We start from the raw sequence: 18,226 nt of genomic DNA, 5'->3' as shown, positions 1-18,226 counted from the left end.
TGGTTTATGCTTTAGATTTAGATTTCATCCACAAACCAGGAAAGCTGCTGGATCTTTTGGGCACCTAGCTGTAGATATTTCTGATACAACGTTTATTCGACATTCAAATGATTTTACGCTATTGTCGTTGTTGTGCCGTGATCTAAATGAATTAATTTACCAGCAATTAACTGTTGAATAAGAAGAAAAAAAGAATATGTATGAAGAATTTAGGAAAATATGGATTATTTTTCCATTTAATTGCATTTGATGTGGACAATAAATGCATATTTTCTGGAAGTTGTCAAAAAAATAGGCGTGTTTGTTTCTTGTTGTTTTTGCATATTGGTCATATTTATTAAGTTTTGTCATTTCTCTCTGACAGTGATAAAACCAGATGATGAAAAAGGCTCCCAGAAGGATGAAGCGAAGAGGACAACAGGATATGAAGACAACAGGGCTAATTTTTTTTTTTTACTAGACTGGTGATATTAAAGTTGTGGGGGCAATGAGAGGTGGAGCAGGGACATGGGTGTAGGTTGAGCGGTGTGGCTGCTCAGCATGTTCAGCATTGGCTATTCTTGTTTTACAACCTGCAATAGCCAAGTTGGGTGGAGTTTTTTTTTTTTTTACTTTGCCTTTTTTTAAAGATAGAGTTCTTAGACCTCTATCCAACTTGTGCTGCCGCAGGTTTAAAATGATACATGTGCGAAATCATATTCTGACAACACTGGATAATTCATTAATTTACCAATCATGTCTTTCACTCCTCTGCAGAAAAGAGCTGTACTAAGAAGTATGATTGGCACATGCTTAAACACAGTGACAGAATCTTCTTTTTCACCCCAAAGGAAACCTCAAATTCATTTTCTTCTAGTGTTAGTCTGCATTTAAGCATAACACTGAACAGCTTTTCTGTTTTGGAGTCTGCAGTTAAAATATCTTTCCTTTCTGCTGGTAACATTAGGCAAAAATACACCCGGCTGTTACTCTGTTTGTTTCACCTCCCTAACAAGCTATGATGTACGCTCACATTTAATCCCCGAGCACACTGTTTGGCACTCGTAACTGTCGAGTTTTTGTTCAAAGAATCTCTGTGTTTGCATTAGTGTTGTTTAATTGCAGTTTTGCCACCTGTGACTGTTTATACATATATATATATATTTATATATGTATGTCTTTCAGTATCTCTAATTAGCTTTCAGTAGAAACAATCCAGGCTTTTAATAACACCAATTCTGTCTCTAAAATTGCTTGCCTTTTTTAATCTAGCTGAAAAGCAACCAAACAAGCAAGCTATTAGGTTGTACAAATTTGTTCCTGCCATTTGCAGCGCACTTGTATATTATGTCAGTATACCAACTGTTCACTTGTTTTCCTATGTGCTTGTGTTTTCCTCTGTAAATTCAAATAATGCTCACTCTGCCTATCAAGCAGGAGGAGTACTGTGCATGATGTGGAGTCCAAGGTGTTTGTGGTTACTGAGTTGCCAGCAGTAATGGCTACTATTTATTTCTCAGTGTTTCACAGCGTTTTGGTCCCCTACTTCAGGATGAAAGCTGGGGCCAGTGAAGTGAAAACTGAGGAACAGCACAGCACACAGTGGTTTTGCTCAGAAAGCCCAGTTTTCACCAGAAATTGGTGTAATTTGGTGAAATGGTTGACAATCTCAAACAGTAGCCCGCTGTGCTGTTGTTTTCCCATGACAACAAACTGGGACTTTGAGCAGCTGCGGTGCACTAGTCGCAGATTCACCTGTTGGGAGTAATCACTTGCACAGGCTCACTCTAGTTTGAAACAGGCAGGGGAGGGAGGTGTGGGAGAGACTGGGGATGTTCTTGGGGTATCTACCTTTTATTTTTTACCAAATGAAAGCTTTTCAGTGTCACAGCAGGTGTGTCTGTGTTTAGGTACGATGTTTTTGTTTATCCCCTACACTGTCGGCAGGCAAAAAAAGGAAAACAAAAGCTTTGATAAAGGGGTACATGCCCTTTTACTTTGTTTTACACTGGAAGTATTGGCCTTGATTTATATTTTTTTTAAAAAGGTCACCTCAAACCACTCTCTGTGCCCACAAAGCTCATTGTGTTTTCACTGTCTGTCTGCTGATCTTACCAAAACATGTTGAGTGTTAGCAACCCTGTGGGGGCAGGTGAAGATAGATAGTTGATTTCTTTTTTTCCCACTTGTTTTATATCAAAATAATATGGTACAGTATAAAAGTTGTTTAGAAAGGGGATTGTCAATATTTGAACTACTGATGTTTTTTTCCAATGTGTTTCCACTCGCTGAGAGAAGAGAATTTTTTTTTTTTTAGATTCCATTTAAATGGTTTACTCTTCTCTCTTTACTGTATACTGTATATTTTGTGGTACATTGTTGTGACGTGTTGATGTATCTTTTTATTTTGCTCCAGCCATGTAGAGTTTATAATGAAAAAAAAGAAAAAAAAAAGAAAAATTACCCCATTCACCCAAATATTCTCTGTGTTGTTATTCCTTTTTCTTTTTTTTTTTTTTTGCCTGTCCTGTTTGGATCTTTAGCCATCAGAATTGTTGTCTGAAGGCCAAGAAAGATGCCCAGAGGATTTACTTTACCAAGTGGATCATCATGGCCTTGCCATATTGGTCCATTTGATTGACCTTTATTATAATTATGTATTTATTTGATTTTCGGTTGTTACAGATGGGATAGACATGACTGGGGGATAGGACTGGGAGAGAGAATGAAAAAAGAGAGGGAGAGAAAGAAAAATAGAGGGGAGAAGAGATGGTGAGAAAGGGTGAAGAAAAAAAAGAAAAACAAACAAAACACGTGGATCACCTGTATGGAGATAAAAAAAAAAAAACAGAAGAGAAAACAAACATAAAAAAGCAACATAATAAATACAACACCATCACAATAAACTAGCCAAAAGTAGATAACAGTAGATACTAAATATTACATGTTATTGTGCAGCACGCAAGATCGACAGCGCACAATGTGCTTCGTGGTAGCAGGCAGGAAGGGTGTAGTTTGTGTCAGTGAACACCCGTGTGTACACCCGTTTGCACACCTGTGTGGATCAGCACGCTTGTATTCAAAAGGTTTCTCCATGTAACGATCTGCTAGGGAGTGTGGACGCTATAGCCCCGTCCCCCAGGGCATGAAGCAGGTATGGAGGAGATCCAGGCCCCAGACATCCAAAGGCCCCAGCGTACGAGGGCCCAAGGTGGACCACCACAGGGGCAACCGTGCCACCTTCCTAGGAAGAGCTGAGGAGAGCCCCAAACGAGAGGTCACCCAGCAGCCACGGAGCAGAGGCCAGAGGGGGTTGCAGTGACGTGCCCGAGGGATCTGCCAGCAGCCAGCTGTGCCAGAGAGGACCGGGCCTCAGGCCCAGAGGCCTGAGGGCACCCCACCCCCCGGAAGGGGCCCAGCCAGGCCACAGGCGCCAGGCCCCGCCAATCGGCCACCAGGGGTGAGTTGGGACATACATGAGCGCCCAGCCCCAGACACCAAGAACCACCAACACACCAACGTCTGACGGCATCAGCCACTGGCAGGGAGTGTGGTGAGGGGAGAAAGGCCTCCATACCTTGGAGAGCCTGAGATGTTCCCAGAGAGGTGGAGTCTAAGACCCAAGCTGACACAGACGAACAGGCGCACGGAGACACAAATGTGCATTCCCACCCCCATATACACAAACAAATACTCGGCACTCATCTGACATGGAGACAAACACAGATAGGCACTGTACACACATTCACACTCCCCAAACATACTCTATATCCCAGGTCTGGGTACCCCCGCCCCCAGAGGGGCAAACCATACCCGGATCCAGGAGATGTAACCCTTCTCTCTGGGGTGGAGGAAAGCAGTCCGCCTCCTTATCTGCAGTAGCAAGGAGGCCCCGCATCCCACCCCTGACGGTTAACAGAACAGGGTGAATGAAGACCCCAAACCTTCCTCCACCCGCTCATATGTAGTGTTGCTGCATGCTGTTTTACAGTGCATTTAAAACACAGGAGGGCATGGTGCTTCCTGCCAGAGAGCAGCACGGCTCCTCCCTGTGTTGTTATTCCTGTCATTGCAACATGTTTCCAGGTCTTCCAGTCCCTTTTACCCCTCAGCTGTAAAAGGCTGATGGGGTATGCCATCAGCTGGACAGGTGGGCAGTGTGAATACCTAAGTGTGTGAATGCGAGGTGCATCATCGGTTCAAAAGTCTGAAAAAGGTTTTCTGAAAAACTGGGATGGAATAACTATAGGAGTTTGAAATTGATACAGTAGTGTCTATACCAGGGCTGCCCAATCCCAGTCCTTGAGAGCTACTATCCTGCAGCTTTTAGATGCATCCCTACTCCAACACAGCTGAATCAAATGGTTTGATTACCTCTTCAGCATGCCATCGTGTTTGGCAAAGGCCTGATAACAAGCCATTCATTTGATTCGGGTGTGTGGGAACAAGGATGCATCTAAAAGCTGCAGGACGGTAGCTCTCGAGGACCGGGATTGTGCACCCCTGGTCTATACGGAGGCTAAGGGCTAGCACTGGTGGTCACTGGTATTTTTGGAATTTGGATTCATAACCTTTTATGACAAAAGTAGATAAAAATTGTTTTTTTTTTTAAAAAAAACGTATATATGTTCTAATAACTAAGAAAATGTTTGAAGGACGCAGGTCTGGCCATATAACGTGCCAGCTAAAATCCTTGCACAGCATTGAACACCATCTCTAAAATATTCACACACCAGAAATCTAATTGCTCTTGATGTAATTCATCCGTGTGTTTTTTCTTGCACTTCCTAGAAGATGACATCTAAATTGATTCCTAGCTTGCACCCAATTTTAATCTCTTTGATATAACCAGCATTATGTAAATTTCCCCCACATTGATTGATTCCATGATTTGTTGTGACAGAGCAGACAAATCGAGGAAGCCCATGTTTTGCATCAATAACTGCTTTATGGATGAGCTTGCTGCCGACTTCATGATGCAGCATTCTGTCGACTCACTTTTATACTTGGGAACCAGTTTAAATGAATCCATCAATCATCAACCAATTGCGGTGCAGCTTTGTTTATAGATCAGTAGCACTTAGTAGGATGATTCTTATCAATAGCGGCTATAATGATATATCAAAACCAACCATTAATCAAGAGTGAGGAGGGGGAAAAAAATGCTGGTTCATTCTCTTCATTAAAAATCTCATCTCTTAGCTTTTGTAATAGTGTATGCTAACCTTGTATTACCTTTTGACAGTTTAGCCCAACACCGTGCATCTACACAGCCTCTGTGCTTGTGGGCCTATTAGCGCCATTGTTCTGACACGCACCCACTACACCACTCGTGTTCCATTAGGAAATTAAAAGTCTCCCATCAATGTGACCCGCTGAAATCCATCTGTGCTTTGAATACAAAGTAGCGAAGATGGAGACCAGCAGGATAAGAGCACAGGTCGACAGGAGAGAATTAGAAAATGCAAGTAAAGATGTCAGTGTCAGTTTGTGCTGATGTAATCACAAGCTCTAAAGGTCCGATATGGATTGACAGTATTGACATAATGCACATTTTTCTACCGTGCTGTTTGTGTGTGCACTTTGAGATCTTCTTGTGCTTTATTTTACAAAGAACAAGTGGATCAGTGCTTTTCAGTCTTGCTAACAATGAGGGGGGATTACGGCCACTCCACCCAGTGTCCTTTCCCTTTTCCCTTATCTCTTGCTCTGCCTGCTGAGAGTCTTCATGCTCCCTTCACTGGGTTTGGTTACAGTAGCTTTAAACTGATTTAGTAATTTAGTGTTGGCCTATTGAGGGATGACAGTCACTGTCTGTCCCTTCTGCTTGCTCAGCCTGGATCTGATGGCCACTCGGTAGCATTGGGTTGGTCTTAGCACTTTGGAGGACTTAAACTATGGAAATAATTCACTGCTGTTACATTACCTCCATAAATATTTTGTTTTATAAGTTGCTTCTGTATTTTCAGTCAAAAACGTATATCTACTTTCACTTTTAATGACATATACATGTATATATATATATATATATATACATATAAAAAAATTTAAAAAAAACCAGCACGCCCCTGCGGGCGGTTTATCCTTCAAGCTTGGGTCCTCTACCAGAGGCCTGGGAGCTTGAGGGTCCTGCGCAGTATCTTAGCTGTTCCCAGGACTGCGCTCTTCTGGACAGAGATCTCCGATGTTATTCCCGGGATCTGCTGGAGCCATAGCTGGACTGGCCATCGGGCATACCGGGCATTTGCCCGGTGGGCCGCTGGCGATTTTTTGTTTTTATGGGCCGATCGATTTTTTTTTTTTTTTTTTTTTTTTTTTTTGGAAGGGTATAAATAATGAAAGGTGTTGGATTGGCCAGTTGGTCATGATCGACTCTGGGCTGGACCAATTACAGCCGAGGAGGTCGGATGCACCCTCCCCCTTGTTTAGCAACCTTTAGACGAACTAAAGAAAATGGAGAACAAAAAAAGGAAAGAAGGTGCAGAAAAAATTAGGGCCAAAAAGCCCTTCAGGCAGACGCTGCCAAATGTGTAAAAATAACTGAATTGTTTGGCGGTAGCTATGGCATAGCTTCCACAGATTTAGCAACATCAGCAAGTGGTGGAGGCCAGCAGGTGGATAAGGGAAAGGGGAGGCAAGAGGAGGAGAGACCGAGGCGGCCGCCGGTCATAGTGGCAGAGGAACTGAACTTCAGGCAAGAAGTTATGACCTGCTGTCTGTGTCAGATATAAACCAAGTTTAGTTGTAGTTTGTTTTCGTTGTGCTGACTTTTTACAGGCGCTTAGAATAACTGGTACTGCGTACTAGCTAGCATGACGGAGTTTATATACTGCTGGGCGGGTGCTATGAAGTTACTGATAGTAAATTTTATTTTATGCTTCAGGTTAGTTTCTCAAACTCCTCAAAATCTTAACAAATTGTGCCAATCCTTACATGTTGCACCAGGCTGATTTATCATCTAAAGTGGAGAAGTCTGTGACAGAGGAGACAGAAGAGCAGCAGAGAGAGATGGAGAGATGACTTCATGTCATCCATGAGGGATGCATTTGACATATGTTTCACATATTATAGCCCAACAAGTTACTCATAGCAATTTAAATACCAGCAATCAGTTTTTGGCAGACAATCACTTTTTGGCACAACACCGGCTATTGCAGTTAATAATACAACAGCTTCTTGCCATTTTTTGTGTTTCTTTTTATCGCTGTGTAACTGAGCTCAATTGAAAGCCTGCATGCGCTAGTACCTCTTGCCACAAATTCCCAGAATCCTTTGCGGTTTTACCCCTGAATGACGTCACATTTTTGGTGGGCCGGTCTCTAGTCAAAATGCCCGGGCCGATTTTTTGTCCCAGTCCAGCCCTGGCTGGAGCCACTCGCCTATCTTGGGAGTCACCGCACCTAGTGCTCCGATTACCACGGGGACCACCGTTACCTTCACCCTCCACATCCTCTCGAGCTCTTCTCTGAGCCCTTGGTATTTCTCCAGCTTCTCGTGTTCCTTCTTCCTGATATTGCTGTCATTCGGAACCGCTACATCGATCACTACGGCCATCTTCTTCTGTTTGTCTACCACCACTATGTCCGGTTGGTTAGCCACCACCATTTTGTCCGTCTGTATCTGGAAGTCCCACAGGATCTTAGCTCGGTCATTCTCCACCAGCCTTGGGGGCATCTCCCATTTTGACCTCGGGACTTCCAGGTTATACTCGGCACAGATGTTCCTGTACACCACTTGGTTATGGCGTTCCATGTATGCCTTGCCTGCTAGCATCTTGCACCCTGCTGTTATGTGCTGGATTGTCTCTGGGGCATCTTTACACAGCCTGCAACTGGGGTCTTGCCTGGTGTGATAGACCCCAGCCTCTATGGATCTTGTACTCAGAGCTTGTTCTTGTGCTGCCATGATTAGTGCCTCTGTGCTGTCTTTCAGTCCAGCTTTGTCCAGCCACTGGTAGGATTTCTGGATATCAGCCACCTCCTCTATCTGCCGGTGGTACATACCGTGCAGGGGCCTGTCCTTCCATGATGGTTCCTCCGAGGAACCATCATGGAAGGTGGGCAGTCTGAGGTACACCTGTGCACTACTCATGATGTCAGATCAGCATCCTGATGTGGCACACCTGTGAGGTGGGATGGATTATCTCAATATAGCAGATGTGCCCACTACCACACATTTGGACTGATTTGTGACCACTGTTTGGGAGGGATGGTTATATTGTGTATCTGGAATGAATTTTAGGTCTCTACGTCCATCCCATGGGGAATGGGAGCAGTAACAAAGGTGTTGCGTTTATATTTTTGTTGAGTGTATATATATATATATATATATATATATATATATATATATATATATATATATATATGTGTATGTGTGTGTAAACAGGAAAAACTTGGGTTGAGGTCTGGACTTCTGTTGAGCACTCGGTCTACAACAGCCATTCTGTTGTAGATTTGATGCTGTGCTTGTGATCATTGTGATCATTGTCCTTGTGATCATTGTCCTGTTGCATGGTGTCATTTGGGCCAAACTTTAGCTGCCAAACAAATGGCCTAGATTTGACTCTCCAGTACTTTGGTATACATAGGGGTTTATAGTCGACACAAGTTTCCCAGTTCCTGTGGCTGATGTAAAAAAAAAAAAAAAAAAAAAAAAGCAACAACACATAAATCAAATTGGTAAATCGTGTTTGTGCAAATGTGGTCAAACATCTCCACTTTGGCTTATCTTGTGGTTTGTTCAGATGCATATTTGCAAACCCTAGCCTCAGTGCTGCTATGTGCTTTTTAAAGAAGAAATAATTTCTCCTGACAACCTTTCCAAACAAGCCATAATTTTTGGGTCTTTTTTATGTTTCATTTTTATTTATTTATTGACTTATTTCTGCAGTTTCTCTGAGCCTTGCACAGCCTGATCTTGAAGTGTATTTGCTGTGGTGTTCAGTCCTGGGAAGATTGGTGACTGTCTTGAATGTTTTCAACTTATGAATGATCTTTCTCACTGTAGAATGGTGGACTTCAGATTATCTATAAATGGCCAAATAACCCTTCCCAGATTAATGGGCAACAACAGCAGCTTCTCTAGAGTGCTTGCTGACATCTTTCCTGCTTGGTATTATGATAAGACCCATCTAAATACTGCAGTCCTCCATCCAAAACGTCTGCATTTCCTGAGGTGCTCACACTTGCTGATCATCAGTTCATTAAGTATAGTTGATTTGCTGGTATTTATTTTGTTAATTCCTATGGGTCCAGTAAGATTGTACTATTTTTCTACATATTGGCTTCATTTTTTAAAATAAATTGACATAAAAAGACACAGTGTAAACTTGCAGTGTTTTCTTTTTACCTGTATTTACCTTTGTATTAATTCCCTTATTTATTTACCTTCCCGTAAAATTTACAGTTTAATGTTCATTTTTATTTATCTATGCAAAACTCCTGCATTATTTCCCCCATTTCTTTCCCCACAAAGTCCCTTTTCTGATTTATTGTATAACCAGTAACCCATTCAAAATATGTCATAGTTCAGCTGAGAAACTGGACAGTTCTAGATGGAACCAGCATAGCCATAATCTTTCTTTTTTTTGGCAGGTTTGGTCCTCCATACCGTTACGGTATACAAAGACATAAACAGACATACACTGCGTTATTCAGCACTGTTGAGATGAATCCAGGATGAACAAGACTCCAGTGGCAACCTCACCGGCGATATGTGCTCCATCATCCTGCATAATCAGCAGCACACATGACCCCCCCAGAGCAATGAAACAAGAATAAGATCAGCATGTATGTAGAGATTAATAGGGGACTGCTTGCACCAAGGGAAGAAGATAATTGATAGCGAGACTTCAAAAAGCAAAGAGGACAAAGGGGGGGAGAAAGGTAGATGTAGTGAGCTGAAAATAGATTTAAAGGCAGGATGGGGTGGAGAGTGAATTGAAGGGAGGAGATGGTGTAGTAGGCAGTTACTGCTAGGATGAGAGGAAATGAAAGTAGTGATTGGTGATGAAGGACAAAACAGGATGCCTTGTAAAGAGGTCATAAATCTACATTGGCTCCAGGCTTTAAACAAATATGGGCTTTAAAGGAATAAGGGGGATAGGAGGAGGAAAGGAGAAAAAGCATGATAAAAATGAAAGCGCTTGTGTTAAATGTTTATCTCTCACAGTCCTAAGGTTTAATATCCTGTGTGGCCTGACTCTGTTTACTGTCTCGACGCAATGATGAGTCACAGAACGTAGAGCTGGTACCTGTGTATTAAGTGCGTGTGTGTGCATATACTTGTGTGAGTTTGCATTTATTTGTTGTATTTCTGATACGCATCTCACCAAGAGAAAGATTTGTTTCATTGATTGTATCAGCGAGCGTGCTATTAAGCCAAATAGCGGCAGATCCCCCGCTGCTTGAGTTTCAGCAAGCGTGTGAGTACGTGTCACTCAGCAGAGCCGGACCACCTGTGGGATGTTTAGTTATTAAGGCACAGCTGGTTGTATTTTAATTTTAATTGGTTTGGCAATTTTGTGTTTAGTGTGAGGGAATGAAGGACAAGTACAATAGACGGAGATGAATTTCCAGCTGAGTTTATGAGCTGAAAACAATAAATATGTAGAATCGATGTGTTTAAACAAAGGTCTATTTTGAAAATTTCACTTTCTCTATGTTTATCTATTTTAATGGAATGTTGTGCTCCATGAATCAATCCATAAGGGTCAAAGTTCACTTACATTTTTCCATGACAGCCTAAGTCAACTTCACGATTTAGTGCAAGTATTTAGACAGAAGGTCAGGACTATTTTTAAGCAGAACTGCTTAAACTATTGGTCCAAAATGGAGCGAGAGGGAGCGCCCTGAGACAACACAAATCCCTCATGTGAAATAACCAATGGTGGTCTGCGATAGATAGTCATGTACTCTTCCTCCTTCGGAAAAAAATATTTTGAATCTATAAGCATTAGAGTCTAAAAGCCTGGGGTCTGGGATGCATTTTGCAGCCCCAATTCACATTTTTCACTCAATTTTTCAGTTTAACAACTTGAACCATTAAGCATAATTTTATATTATTACCTTTAAATAAAAGCAAATGTTAGGAGCACACAACTCATTACTATGATATGATAATAACCCATTTTTACCTCAGATGATTTGTATGTGCTTTATAGAGGTATTAGGCTGCACATAATAGGAAAAATCATGTGCTCATGTTATCTCATTATAATAAGGTTCTGACCCCATTAATATGATATTACTTTTTAAATCATAGATACTGCACTGTTTTTTTTCTCTGATCACTTTGGTTGTCACCTCATATTTAAGTACTTGGTGTATTAGTATTTAGCTTAGTGTTATTGCTATTCTTGCTTATTATTGTTATTACACATATTTTGGCTTAGTATTAGCCAACTAGTGAGATGAATGATTAACCTGGTGTATTGCTCCCTCTCTGTTGGAGGAGGGAGGATTCCAAAAGCAAAGAAGTTCAGATATCTCAGGATCTGATGGTAGGATGGAGTGTGGGGTGGAGTGCTGCATTGACACAGTGTTAACAGTAATGTAGGCCAGACCTTTGTAGTGAAGGGAGAGCTGAGCCGGAAGGCGATTTATCAGTCAATCTTAGTTCCCACCCTACATTCATGAGATTTTGGTAGTGACCCAAAGAATAAGGACACAAAAACAAGATGGCAAAAGGAGTTTCCTCTGTTGAGTGCTTGGGCCCAGCCTTAGGAGCTTGGTATCTGGAAGTGAGCTCATAAAAGGGCCACTGCTTGTTTGTGTCAAAAGAAGCAGGTGGGGTCGTTTGGGCATCATCCCCCCTTTAGAGCATGGAAGTCAAATTCATTTTACATCAGGGCCACATACATCCCACTCTGATCTTATTGGGCCACACCAGCGAAACTTCCATCGCTGTCAGCGTAAAGAAGCTGAACTGTATATTTAATGTTTAAGACATCTTAATATAAGAAAAAGTACAATTTCAACTTTGTGTCTCAGTTTTTCCTCCATGATTAAAAATGCTGCTGTAATAAACGAAAAATCTGTTAGCATGACTCTTTGGGCTTAAATTGTAAGAAATAAAAGTTGTAGCTGATTGATTAACAAACAAAGAAGCAAAAGCTTGTCAAAATGCACAAGGAGGAGGCCTTTATCAGCAAGAAAAGTTGTTAAATGTATAAAAATAAAGTTAAAAGTCCATAATGTATGCCTTCATTCACATTTTCCATCCAATGGACCAGATTGGAGTCTTTGCTGGGCTGTTTCTGGCCCGGGAGCCTTCTGTTTGATAGCTCTGCTTCAGAGGATCTCTGGGCACATCCAACTGGAAGGAGATCTGAGGCTAGGCCTACAAGTCAATGGAGAGGTGATATATTTCACTTGGCTTGCAAGCACCCTGGGATGCATCAGAATGAACTGCAAACATGTACCTGGGGAGAGGGATGTCAGGAGTACCCTGCTTACCCACCTACCACCATGTCCTGTCTTGGATTTGGATAAGCAGAACATGAATGAATCATCCAGACTTACTTTTTGTTAAAACAAGGCTATTACTTGGTTAATCTTTTTGGCATATGTATATATTCGTTGACCTAATAATTACATCTTTATCATCACACCAATAACCCACAGTTAGCCTCCATTTTAAAACCTATAAAACAGATTATCTTTAGAGTAAAAACTCATAATAAACTGCACTAAGACTAGTTTTCCAACACACTGAAATACTGAGTAATGTTTTAAAATACTTAAAAGGCAGCTCTGTTAGTATATTCTTACACATACTTGCTGGGGTTAAAGAACTGCTGAGAGCAAAAAAAAAATCCCCTGGGAAAGAGTCAAGAGAAAGAGAGAAAGTAGGAGGGAGTGAGAGAAAGAAAGCGAGAGAGAGGATCAGAGAAGAAAGTTGCTGTTCAAAAGAGGGAGAACAGCCCGAAGGAACTGAAGAGCAGCTGTTGAGAGTTTCTCCTCTGAGAACTTCTTTACATTCTACAGGCTCCTCCCATCGGCTAACATTACAGCACGGCAGCTGTCTGGAGAGTAACGCACACACACGCGCGCGCTTGCACACTTGTGTTTTCAGTGATCGTCTGCACTTAAAAACACATCAGTGCACACAGAAACTGTACTTGTGTGTGCTAAACCAGAGCTTCTGATATGGCATACACACCTGGAGGGAGGTGGACCTGTATAGCATAATGAAAGACTCCCATTTGACCTTGTTGCTCAACACTCACTGCAGATACATATAGAACACACACAAACACACACTTTCCTGAGGCCAAACACGCAGTAAAAGTGATTGCTTTTGCATCACCCAGCAGCAGAATGCCAGCTTATATCACTCCATCACTCTCCTATATCTCCTCTTTCCATTTCCATTACACATGTACATGCACACACTCACACTGAAAACTGCTTGCTGCTCTTGTGTGTAAAACAATAATAGCAGTGACAATCAGAGTAACTTACACCTTATAATTACTATATGCTCTGCTGACTTACCGATGAAGCTTTGCAATCGTATCCAAGCATGTTCTCCTTTTCTTACACTCGTGTATTCTGTCTTGTGTATCTTGCTACCATATTCAAAAAAAGGATTTAGTGTGTGTGTCACTTTTTTTTAAGCAAGGGCAACGGTGTTGAGCGAGACGAGGATAGGATTATTTATACCCTATTTTCCATTTTCAGTCTCAGCCTGTTTTATGTTCTTTCACAGCTGTGACCCTTCCCACTACCTTTACCTCAATGGAAAAGAAAAAAAAATACTCACTTCCTAGTGAAGAGAGAGCCCTTATTATTACAGAGCCAGAGGGTCTCTGCCAGCAATGGAAAAGACAGGAGTGTTTATCACTTGCAGCTCCTGTGTCAGTGTGTTACCACTGTTAAGGTTTCTTTTCTCGCCATCTCCAGTTTGTATGTAAGTGCACTGTGAGGTCACTGGTATTTCTCCCAGCTACATCCTTATCAGCTTACTAGACCGTTCTACTTTATTTGATGCTGGATCACAGGGCACAGCTCTGCATAAGCTCACATATAGAGGGGGGAAAGGGCAATGTATATAAATGCAAGACTGAGGGTTTTTTCTTCTTTTTTGATTTGGGAGATATTTTGCAGATTCTCAAATATTATAAGAAGCGTGAGTTAGAGTCATTTATTTAACTTTGCATTCCACAGTTTCTCCTACCTGCTCCTTGCACTGCTTTGCCGTCTCATTTCTCATGCCACAGAATATAAATGCACTGTATATATTTCTTCCTACACATATTAGTCACAGCCTTTGTGCTCTGTGAAGCTGTCTCTTCTTAAATTTTGTAAACTGTATGAGTGTCAGCTATTTTTCTAACCACTTGCCGGGTGGGGTCTAACATTCCTTGCTAATTGTGTTTGCCCAACACCCCACCCTCCTCTCAGAGTGTGCATGCGTGTTTTTTCTTTATGCTTCATTGTGCAAAATAATTTAGAAAATTGCCAACAAAGCATCCGACCTTTGGCTGCGGTAATGAAAAAGGTCAGGGTCATATCCCTGGATGTTTGTCCCATCATGAATGTGGCACTGTGTCTATAAATCTGTATATTCTTTGCAACATTTGCTCTGCTGGCAAAAGATGTGGCACATTATTGATTCAATCTATGCCCAGCTCATGAAAGATTTTATATTTGCCGTTTTAGCCCCCAGGGGAACAGACTTTTCCAAATGGAAAGCTATTGTTGCACAGGAAAGGGTGCAATTTACCCTTGTGGCAACAGCAGTAGCAGTTTATATAAAATAAATAGAAGTCGGCTGTTATCGGTGATAACATGGCGGCACAGTTGTACAATAAAATCACAGGAAAACGCAGTCTGCTGCAAATATGCTGCATTATAGATGTGAAACACAAATAATGCTGATGTGATTGTTATTCTGTGACAGGAAATTTGCTTGAACTGGCCTACAATAACAGCCCAACTGAGTAAATTTCTATCTTTTCCTATCAGCAAAAAGAACCCAAATCAACAATATCTCATTCAGCATGTTCATCTTTTATCTGGCTGTCACAAGATGCCTGTTTTGTTGTTGTTGTTGTTTTTTAATCAGAAATCAAAACAGCAAAAATGTAATCCGAATGCACACTCAGATAATTCATTTTAAATGTTGTGGAACGTGCTGTTTTACATTTTGTGAGAGATGTTTTGCAGTTGGTAAACTTGTATAATTTGGGAAAGGATTTACTATATTTATTCTTACATTGGCATCTTTTCTTATTCTTTTTATAGTCTACACCTATTGGTTATTTGTTTAAATCAACTGCTACAGACTGGATTATGGCACATTAAGACATCTGAATGAATAGTAATATATAGCACATATAACTGGGGAAAAGGCCTCACCAAGCCATGGAACTTGTCAGTTAATAGATCCATTTTTATGAGTCTCTGAGAATGGCAGACTATTTTTAACAGTGGTTATAATTCCTAAGTAGTTAGAGGTTTTTTGTAAAAACCCATTGGATAAAAACTCAAAGTGTTCAATTACATATTGAGTGTTTGATTTAAAACCCATTGTGGATTTTACTACAGAAACTGTGTCTTTCTCCAACAAACTGTCAACTTAATGTTGTTTACAGCAGGACCACCCCCGTCAAAAACTCCTGAAATCACGAGTAACAATCATTTGTCGAACATGTCTTTTGTTAACTTTCAAAAATGAACACAATTTGTGGCAGTTCCAGTCCTCCGTGGATGTCTTTTTTTCTGCAGGTCGGGACTTTCCAGATTTGCGGTGATATATGAGTCGACTTCTTTGTGACAGACCTTTCAGAGAGCCGCAGCATAGCTCAGGGGAGTTTGTCGGGCTTACCTGGTGTTAACCATCGGACCATTATGTATGTGGTGCTGTGCGTGTGACACAGTTTGTGTGTCTGTGTATGTGGAAGGTATGAAATTACCTAATTGCTGTGGTATTCAGCAGCTCATACAATAACATGTTGCATATTTGTTGATGGATGTATTTTCTGCCTTGTTGATGTAAAGCGTGCCTTCAGGTAAAGCTTTTTTCCCTGTATTTCAAAGGCACATGTACATTTTCTTCCCTTCGGGACACACTTACAAACATGAAACAACACGTTCTGGTTTTCTACAGAAGTGTTAACAAACCTACCAGAGAAAGAATGTTGCATTAGAAATACAGTGGGGCAAAAAAGTATTTAGTCAGCCACCGATTGTGCAAGTTCCCCCACTTAAAATAAGATAAGATAAGATAGAACTTTATTAATCCCTCGGGTGGGTTCCTCTGGGAAATTCGACTTCCAAAAAAAGCACAGCAACGACCGAAGTTACAGTTACAGAATTGTTATATATATATATACACACACACACACACACACACACACACACACACACACACACACACACACACACACACACACACACACACACACATATAAATACAGAGACAAATATAAATAAAATATACAAAGGGGATAAATAGAATAAATAGGAATAAAAAATAAAAATACAAGTGAATTGCACATTTCAAGTATTGAGTCTATTGCACTGTTGACTATTTACAAAAGTATTGTACAGTGAGGTGAAGAGGCACTACAGCTTAGTTGTTCCCCCCTCCTTCGTCCTCCTGTTTCCCCTCCCTCTCCCCTCCAGAGAGGAGTTAAACAGCCTGATGGCGTGTGGGACAAAGGAGTTTTTAAGTCTGTTAGTTCTTGTCTTGGGGAGAAGCAACCTGTCACTGAACAGACTCTTCTGATTGTTTATGGCCGTGTGCAGAGGATGCCCAGCATTGTTCATAATGTCCAGCAGTTTCTTTAATGTCCTTTTCTCTGCCACTGTCACCAGAGTGTCCAGCTTCATGCCGACCACAGAGCTATGACAAATGATGACAGAGGTCAGTAATTTGCACCAGAGGTACACTTCAACTGTGAGAGACAGAATGTGAAAAAAAAAATCCATGAATCCACATGGTAGGATTTGTAAAGAATTTATTCGTAAATCAGGGTGGAAAATAAGTATTTGGTCACCTCAAACAAGGAAAATCTCTGGCTCTCACAGACCTGTAACTTCTTCTGTAAGAAGCTTTTCTGTCCCCCACTCGTTACCTGTATGAATGGCACCTGTTTGAACTCATCATCTGTATAAAAGACACCTGTCCACAGCCTCAAACAGTCAGACTCCAAACTCCGCCATGGCCAAGACCAAAGAGCTTTCGAAGGACACCAGGAAAAGTATTGTAGACCTGCACCAGACTGGGAAGAGTGAATCTACAATAGGCAAGCAGCTTGGTGTGAAAAAATCAACTGTGGGAGCAATCATCAGAAAATGGAAGACATACAAGACCACTGATAATCTCCCTCGATCTGGGGCTCCACACAAGATCTCATCCCGTGGGGTCAAAATGATCATGAGAACGGTGAGCAAAGATCCCAGAACCACACGGGGGGACCTGGTGAATGACCTGCAGAGAGCTGGGACCAAAGTAACAAAGGTCACCATCAGTAACACACTACAACGGCAGGGAATCAAATCCCGCAGTGCCAGACGTGTTCCGCTGCTGAAGCCAGTGCATGTCCAGGCCCGTCTGAAGTTTGCCAGAGAGCACATGGATGATACAGCAGAGGATTGGGAGAATGTCATGTGGTCAGATGAAACCAAAGTAGAACTTTTTGGTATAAACTCAACTCGTCGTGTTTGGAGGAAGAAGAATACTGAGTTGCATCCCAAGAACACCATACCTACTGTGAAGCATGGGGGTGGAAACATCATGCTATGGGGCAACAAAGGAGTGGCTCCGTAAGAAGCATTTGAAAGTCCTGGAGTGGCCTAGCCAGTCTCCAGACCTCAACCCCATAGAAAATCTGTGGCGGGAGTTGAAAGTCCGTGTTGCTCGGCGACAGCCCCAAAACATCACTGCTCTCGAGAAGATCTGCATGGAGGAATGGGCCAAAATACCAGCTACTGTGTGTGCAAACCTGGTAAAGACCTATAGTAAACGTTTGACCTCTGTTATTGCCAACAAAGGTTATGTTACAAAGTATTGAGTTGTATTTTTGTTATTGACCAAATACTTATTTTCCACCCTGATTTACGAATAAATTCTTTACAAATCCTACCATGTGGATTCATGGATTTTTTTTTCACATTCTGTCTCTCACAGTTGAAGTGTACCTCTGGTGCAAATTACTGACCTCTGTCATCATTTTAGGTGGGGGAACTTGCACAATCGGTGGCTGACTAAATACTTTTTTGCCCCACTGTATAAGATC

The 18,226-nt window shown here is 41.6% G+C and overlaps 1 protein-coding gene across 4 annotated transcripts in view; it reads left to right on the top strand.

Moving 5' to 3' along the window:
- bcam (basal cell adhesion molecule (Lutheran blood group)) overlaps positions 1–2,420 on the top strand; it is a 49,378-nt gene extending 46,958 nt beyond the window's left edge. For all 4 annotated transcript variants that reach the window (XM_026183756.1, XM_026183757.1, XM_026183760.1 and 1 more), the window contains one exon: positions 365–2,420. In XM_026183756.1, coding sequence (XP_026039541.1) covers positions 365–367 — 3 coding nt within the window. In that variant the 3' untranslated portion in view covers positions 368–2,420. The remainder of the gene's footprint in view (positions 1–364) is intronic.
- The last annotated feature ends 15,806 nt before the right edge of the window (positions 2,421–18,226 follow it).

This window comes from Astatotilapia calliptera, chromosome 11 (genome assembly GCF_900246225.1).
Source record: "Astatotilapia calliptera chromosome 11, fAstCal1.2, whole genome shotgun sequence".
In the NCBI taxonomy this organism is placed as follows: domain Eukaryota; kingdom Metazoa; phylum Chordata; class Actinopteri; order Cichliformes; family Cichlidae; genus Astatotilapia; species Astatotilapia calliptera.
This window is presented reverse-complemented; position numbering and strand designations above follow the sequence as displayed.